Genomic DNA, 8,202 nt, shown 5'->3' with positions numbered 1-8,202 from the left:
CGATTCCCCTTCCTGGCTGGGGAGGAGTCATTGGGTGATAGAATAATTGTCTAAACGACAATAAATTGTTATGGGTTTCTCAAACCATAACAGAAACACCTTCTTGATCCTACAGACATTAGCGACTGGGCACCCCGGTTAGTATAAAGTCTGGGGACAAGTTATCTGTGTCTCAGGTAACCTCGGGGCTCGGCTGCCTCTTGGGCAGGATTTGGGGCTGCCCCTGAACCGATGGGGCCGGCACCCACCTCCCCAGCCAAACCGAGCTGCGGGCACCAGATGGCGGCGTTTTCCTCTGGCAGGGCCCAGAGAGCTCCTCTCCATGGCAGGCAGGCCCCATGGCACTGCGGAACATCTCTCCTTTTATTCTTTTTCCTTTTTGTTTTCCTCAGATTGTTCTCAGCAGACTTCTCCCGGCACACCGCAACGCTGCCGAATGAACCGGGGATAAGCTCAGAGAGCCCAGGAGGCGTTAGAGAAGCAGCACAAGGGACTGGAGGCTTTGTCTCGGCTTCACCTGAATTTGTTTTGCACACAGAAAATATTACATCTGGAGACTATTTCGGGAAGGAAAGAGTCAGCCCCAGGCTTGGCTCCAGAGCAGGTTTTGCAGGACAATACACTTAACCTCACTACTGTGTTCAGTCTCGGGCGCTTCTGTAAATCTGGCTTGAAATCAGAAAATGGAAAATTCGAACAGTGAGCCTGACTCACTGCTGTTCAACTCTAATTTTAATTCCCTGGAAGATGGGAGTTCTCTCCAGGATGATGCAGTACGTAGTGGATTAGGTGCCAGGATTTAAAACTGCCCACGCAGTCCAGACGCTGGCCCTGCAGCCAACTCCCCCCAAATGCGATTACTTACGCCTCTCCGGATTGCACAAGACTGTCCCCCCCAGCAATAAGAAGGTGATACAGCAGAGCTATAAGCACCCAAACGGAGGGCAAGCCCGGAGCATGCTCTCTCTAGGAGCTGAATTTCATCTCCTTTAGATGGTTACGGAGACGATGCTGCTGGTGTCTCCTTCCTCCCGGGTCAGAGGGCTAGTGATGGCCCCTGCAGGGTGGAGTGATGTGGGTGTGGTGGTGCAAAAGTCTTGGTGGCCTCCGGGTTTGCTGCGAGGTGTCATTTCCTCTCATCTCGCAATTAGGGAGGCCAGAAAGGGAGAGCAGCCATTCATTAGCAGCTGCTTCACCAGCAGCTCAGGGGAACTATATTTACCATCCAAGTGTGGTCAAACAGTTTCCTCTCAACAGGGCGGTGTCTTTCTTTCCACACACCGTGCTGAACAGCTCATGTGAATTTTAGTCTGTTAGGCTAAGCGCAGTTACGGAAAAAAAATCCAAAAAAACACAGTAGGTTTTTACATTAGAGAAGCATGAAGCCTTCTGGAGCCCACACTCCTGTTACTGGTGAGTAACAAGAGAACGGCACGTGGAAAAAATTCATCAGATCTGTCCATTCATCTCCCTGCAGATAGAGGATTCCTTTGATGCAGTACAGTCTTTGTCTAATTAAGTTTTAAAATCCCAGGCAAGAGGATCCCCCTTGCCCTAACGAGGCTATTTGCACATTTTCTTTGCTTTCTGTTCCCTCCCCCCATTCCTTCTTCCCCCTCAACTGGGCCTCCAAGCTTTCTCTTTCCTTTTTCTCTCATGCTCTGCAGCAAGCCGTATTCCATCCTCCCCCACCTGGCTCGCCGGGGAGTGGACTGGAAAGCAAAACAAAAGAATCACTCACTGGGAAACTGTAATTTGCCCAGCCCTCCTCGCTCAAACCCTCCCACTGGAAAAGGTGATGGAACAGCAAAGGCACCCTCTAACGTGGAGTCAGGCCAGGAAAAGCTGGAGGGTGGGAGCGAGGGCTCTGAAGCCAAGGCTAAAACCTTTGATGGCTCCAAGTCTGCTTGGAGGAAGGCTCCGAGGTCACCAAACTCCAGTCAGCTGGCTTTGCTGGCTACTTCCCTGGCAAAATGGGCTCTTTGGCAGTGCCATGCTGCCCAGGGCTCTTGCAGAGAGCTAAAAATATTCCCACTAAAAAAGTCACCTGGGAGCACTGTTTGTACGATGTCTCCTTGTGAAATGAGCAACGTTCCCATCACAGTTAGAAGTATCACCTACCATGTGTGTGGCTGTGGTATAAGCTGTGCAATGAACACTTTTTATATTTTCTTTAGCAATACTGCAAAGCATAGAAATCAATCCCTGCAAGCGTCTCTTCCCCACAGCGCTGCTAGTGCCAATAAGTCCTTGCGCCGGGTCCTCCTCAAAGATATATCGTAACTTCAGCGCGGTCCGTCCTCAGGTACACCCCTCAGGGAGATGGTACAAAGTCACATCCAAGGTTATTTTGACTTCTTCTCAGTCCTTAGGTGGAAAGAAATACGCAGTGGAAGAGCGTAGCCATGGCAATGCGGTTTGGCCATCACGGAATGCTTCAAGTGCCCATTTACCGATTCCATGTCAGCGTGTCCGGCTGGCCCACAGTCCCTCGGATTAATGCGATATTAGTTCTTCCGCTGGAGATGCAGTAACTGCATTCAGTGAAAACCCATTATATATAACGGAGACTCGAAAAGTTCAAGGATGAATTAGACCAGATGTTTTGGACATGACTTATTAGCTTATGGGACATGACTTTGGACGCTTATTAGCCCTTGAAAATGTAACTAAGAAACCTGGGTTTCACAGGCAGATAATTCAGTGTAACTGCAGCGTAACCGCTACCCTGGCAACTAAGATGCGACACAGGCCCCTGTTTTACCAATATTTAACAAATGTCATCTTTAATTGGTGATACACTTTGTTCGCTTTAATGAGTGACACTCTCCTTAACAATTGGGACTCGCGTAATGAAATCAGGAACGCTTATTTGATTGCTCTGAAATAGAGGGGCTTAAAACAAGCTGTCATGAGGAATATAATAAAAAGCAATTTGATGTCCAGAGAAGCTGCGAGAAGAGATGGTTGTGCGAGCCTTGCTAATGGGGCCTGTCTCCGTTAGGACAACGTGCTTTTGTTCACCTGAGACTGGCTTTAAGGGGAAGGTATGGCTGTGCCTATGTGAAAGGAATCGGTAGCTCCTGATAACACTAAGCAAATTATCTTTTCAGTCCTTCCAGGGAATTTTTTCTCAGAGGTGATAAATACATTCACTTTCTTTCACTTTGAGAAATAGGAACCGGTCCTCTCAAATAGCCTGGTGTTGCAGCCTAGTGGTCCAGCCGCACCCTGAGTATCCAAATTCTATTGAAATTACCTGCACAGAGATCATAAACTGAGTATCAAACCTCACACGGCATCAAGTCGTATGGTTTCAAAGCGTATCAGAATTCGGCTTTTTGCCTGAGCTGCTACTTGCCTTTTTATTGTTTAGTCCGTTGATAAGTCTTTTCTGTATCTCCCCAGTTTCCAAGATTTAAAACAAGTACGTTTATTGTACAATCAACGGGTTTAAATGAAATCTGTCCTGAACATTAAAATCCACTGGGATCATATTTACCAGATTCTCTGTGAGTAACTGTCCCGTTTTGCTGATTGTCTGATAACTGGCATTACAGAGTTCATCGCTATTATTTAGATTCCTCCTACACAACGTTAGCGTCCTATATGGGGGTCCGTGAGGACAGCGAAGGAGAGAGACCTCTTTACCAGAGACAGTTTTCCTGATCAACCCTGGAACTACAGGTTTGAATTTCCTTTTGCCATCAACTCGGGGCACAGGAACGTTGTGTTAGAATAAAAAGTTCTCATGGAAGAGGAGAGCCAGCAAAGGAGTAAGATACTGTCCCCAAACTTGTGATCTTTTCCTTAGTCACAGCTGAAGGGAACATTTTAGAATCCGAGATTTATTATCGCTGGAACCAGGGAGCTGTCTCATTTCAGTGACACGAGAGGAAAGGTCTTAGTCACAAAGTGCTGTAGAGATCATTTCTATTGTTTCTGTGGTTTCTGGGCAGGTATAAAAGAAGGTGAAAGGCAGCCGTTGTCATTGCAACTGGAACGTCACGAGAAGACTGGCAAGGAGACACATCTGTGCAGATCAGAACTTCACCGTGATCTCTACAAGACCATCAGTAAGTAGATAATGTTACTTTTGTAACTGGAAGATGCTTTTTAATTAATACATAGTTTATTGTTGATCACAATAGGAAAGTATAGCTTATCCGTTACGTATGAGCACAAGTTCTACATTAGCATAACCTAGACTATCACATAGCATGTAAATACACATATGTCTATATTTACGTTTATATAGCTATATTTAATGGAGAAAATTTAAAATTGGAACTAGTACCTACTTGTTCTTTCATGTCGAGTTTAATTTGAACATATTGTCCAAGGAAATTACTCACAAATTAGTGGAGCAGACTTACATTAAGAACAAGCTTAATTTTTACAACCAAATGTATAATTTGCCTTTCTATCCAGTCATTGACAAGTCAATATTCAAGTTAGTATAAAGAAAAGTAATTTTTCGTTAAGCCAAACTGCTTCTGCACGAAAAGAAGTATATATTAAAAAAAATTAGTAGCCTCATTATATGGGTACGTATGTTTACTATTCTTACAATACAATTTAAATGCTCTAACTTTTGTTTTGTTGTCCATCTAGGTTTGGATGTAACAATTCATACAGGATTTGCTAGTAAATAAATAACAGGACAGGCTAAATAAATAACGGGAACGAGCCAATCCTAAAAGCAGGGTACAGTCATTAGTGTAAAAAAATTGCAGAAATTTTAAGGATAGACCTGGCATTAAAGGAGCAGTGGGCTTGAAAGGATGGGCAGACAGAGGTGTACCAATGCCAGGAGCAGGTATAGAACTGCGTGCAGTTATAACTTAGATGGAAATAATCCTTGCACAATTACATTTTCTAGTTGTCACTTCCTTAAGCCAGACATCCACTTTTTTTTTTTTTTTTTTTTTACAGAAAAGAAACCCAATGTCAGTCTAATATCATGCTCGTGCAGTGGCAGATGGATGTCAGCACTTGTACTGCTCGTGGACAAGGCTGCATTATTAAAGGTCCGAATCCCAGGGCTGTGCGCACCTTTTAACTCGAACTGCATGGTCCAGTCTTAAACGATTTTTGAGTTTCGTGACAGATTTCTTAGGCAGCAACCCTGATCTTTTGGTTAGATTTCTGCTAAGTTTTTTATCAGGAAGGTCTCTTGACAGGTCTAAATGAAATAATCTCTTGTGCTTGCAAATGCTTAAGAGCGGGAAGTAGCATACTGAGAGGCAAGAGCGGAAAAGGTGATTAGGACTCTTAGCAAGGAAATGTAGAAAATATGCTATGAAATCTATTGATTTTTTACTGACGTATGTTACAAATCCACACATCTGATGTTCTGGGAGTTCCTGGGATGATGTACCATAGTACAACATTCCGCTTTTACCGGTGCTTAAAGGCTGAAATTCATTTTGTCAGGTGAAAGAAAGAACAGAGGAAAAAAAGATTTTTGATCATACTGTCAGCTTCTCCTCCCGTGGAGCAGATTTAAAGAAGAGAGAAAATGTTCCTGCCCCAGAGATCTCTGCAGATGGTTACATTTTTCGCAGTTCTTTTTTTTGCCTGTTTTGCAACATGTCAAGACACTGAAAAGTAAGCAACATCATCCTTTTACTTAATATCATTAGAAGACTGCTTGCCTTTGATTTAATGGCCTGTATTCTCCACTGCTGTCATTTACTCCAGGGCATGGTGGAAGGAAAATTCTATACATTCAATACAGCAACATTTTACATTGCCCTCTGTGGAGTATAAAATTAGAACAATTGCATTTTTAGATGCATAACTTATACCACATTTCAGCTGATGCTTTTAAACATGGCAGCAAACCATGTGAGGGTGCTCAACGCAAGCCATGAACGTGGCACACGCTAAAATTCCATATTTAGGTTTCCATTCAGATCCGCATTTGCAGTGGGAGCCTAGAGCTGCAGTTATCTGTTATCTAAACAGCCTGAAACCCAGAAATATTTGCATCCCAGAATTAGCCTGCCCTCACCAGTCATATTTGGTTTAAAATTTTTGGTATATATGAAGAAAATAAGGATTTGGTTTCATTTCATGGACATCACTGATTTCAGTTAAATTAACTCCTGGTGCCCAGCTCTGGAAGGAAAGAAACAACCCCCCAAATCCTAGAACACTAGGGTTACGAAATTACCAGCCTCGCCTCGGGGCATGGAGACACCACCAGCTTGGAGAAGGATCTAAGATTGATGGATGCAAATCAGCTTGGATCCGGCTGTGCTTGCTTCCTAACTAACTCCTTCTTCCCCTTGCAGTAAGAGAGCGGTGACAGAGCATCAGCTCATGCATGACAAAGGGAGGGCGTTTCAAGGGCTGAAGCGCCTGATGTGGCTCCACAACGCCCTGGGTAGCGTGCACACAGCCAGCAGCAGGGATATTTCGCTCTCAAATGCCATGTGGGATTCACAGAAGAGCCCAGATGCCTCGGATCTCTACAACAGCGTCAGCGGAGACGAGACTTCAAGCCTGACGAAGCAGCTGCTGGAACTGAAGGAAAAAGAGCAGGGCCTCCCCCCGTTAAAGCAGCTGGATTTGCTGCAGTACGCAAAGAGCCCAAAGGGTAACTGGAACCCACAAGACCTTTTCAACCTCCTTCAAATCAAAGAGTTGGGCAGCAAGAGGAATCCCAGCGCCCTGCCACAGAACATTTCCCACTAGCCTCAGTCCAGCTCAGTCCGCCCATTGCTTTAGACGTGTGATGTTGTAAGGAAAAGCTCTAGTGCAAAGGTGAACCGCAAAAGAAAAATAATGTCCATTTGTTCCACTAACCACTCCTAGACGTTGAATAAAGCCCCTTGTAAGGAGCCGGGTTCTCCCCCCAGCAGGCAGCCTGTGTACTGCGACTGGGAGACGGGCGCATTTGTCACAGGCCAGAAATATCCCTCCCCATGGCAGGGCCCTCCCTGATATCGTAGGGCTGTGGCAGCTCTCTGTAGCTCCTGCAGCCCACACATAGCAGGAAGTTTGGTTCATTAATCTGCATATTCACAGGCTGAGTTGCAGCCTAATGTTTTGACTCATGAAGAAGCAGTTACCTCCTCATACAGATTCTCTTGTTTCACACCTGCCTGCAGTTCTGCCCTGCTCTGCAGCAGTAATGACTTTCCTTGTACTTTAGGTCCAAAAGTTTGGTTTTTTTCCTGCTTCTTCAGCACATAGAGTGTTTTAAGCCTCTCATCTCTCAGGATTTCCTTCAAGGTGGCAAACTTTTGCCAGGCCACAGAGGTAGAAGCTGGCAGCGATCCCCACCCTCCCAGCCAAAACCCAAGACACGCTGGTGGAAAAGATGAGAATCAGCTTCCAGGGTCCCTGTTTGAGCCTTTTGTTTCAAGGCTCCCTACCTTTTCTTTGTTCATGTGAAATCCTCTCCAAGAGCTCCCACAGCGCATCAGGTTTTCTCGGCAGAAAACCAGCTTCACGAGGCCATCTGTGTTTCCTGAAAGAGGCAGCACAGGATTTTGCTATTCACCTTTAATGTCAAACTGACCGGCTCTGCCAAAGCAAAGCAAGGTCCAGTTTAATTGCAAAATTAGTCTTTCAGAAACTAAATGTCATGTGTGTTACAAATACATCAGCATTTCTGTCACGTAGGGACTACGCACGCCGTTTTAAATCCTGAAATTCCTCTGTTGCTCATAGACTTCAACTGCATGTGCAGAAGGTGTTTCTCAGTGATTAAATCCCAACAACTCCTCGACGTTGTTAACAATAAAAACCCTTTTCACCCTCTGAATTGCCTTTTTTTTTTTTGTAGAAATGTAAAAAAAAGAGGAAGTAAAATCCTCTTTTGCTAGTATCTCCACACCTCTGGGATGCCATTTCATTTGTCGGGCTGTTCCTCAGAGCTCCCCATTAGATTCCCAAGGCCAAACAGACCATTTGTGACCCAGATGGTTTCAGATGTCCCTGAGGAGCAGAAGAGGGCCAGGATGTGAATGGGTCACACTGGCCAGGCCAGGAGTTTGCTGGGATGTGGGAGCCCTTCCTCCCAAAAACCCATGTGTGGGCTGTGCCAGACCTCAGAGCCGGGGACAAAAGCCATGGGACCTGACAGTGACAGGCTCAAACCTCTCGGAACCCCCTGTGGATCAGTCCACACGTGGATGCGGCCTCCTCCTGGCCTGAGGGACCGTTTCCCGAGCCCTGGGAGGCTGAGGT

General features: G+C 45.4%; 1 protein-coding gene across 1 annotated transcript; it reads left to right on the top strand.

Moving 5' to 3' along the window:
- The first annotated feature begins 5,521 nt into the window (after positions 1-5,521).
- Positions 5,522-6,702, top strand: LOC134525727 (parathyroid hormone 4-like). Its single transcript, XM_063356859.1, has 2 exons — positions 5,522-5,610; positions 6,300-6,702. Exons 1-2 carry the CDS (start codon positions 5,522-5,524, stop codon positions 6,700-6,702), a joined length of 492 nt encoding a protein of 163 aa, XP_063212929.1.
- The last annotated feature ends 1,500 nt before the right edge of the window (positions 6,703-8,202 follow it).

This window comes from Chroicocephalus ridibundus, chromosome 20 (assembly GCF_963924245.1).
Source record: "Chroicocephalus ridibundus chromosome 20, bChrRid1.1, whole genome shotgun sequence".
Lineage (NCBI taxonomy): Eukaryota > Metazoa > Chordata > Aves > Charadriiformes > Laridae > Chroicocephalus > Chroicocephalus ridibundus.
The sequence above is the reverse complement of the archived record's forward strand: the minus strand, read 5'-3'. Positions and strand labels throughout refer to the sequence as shown.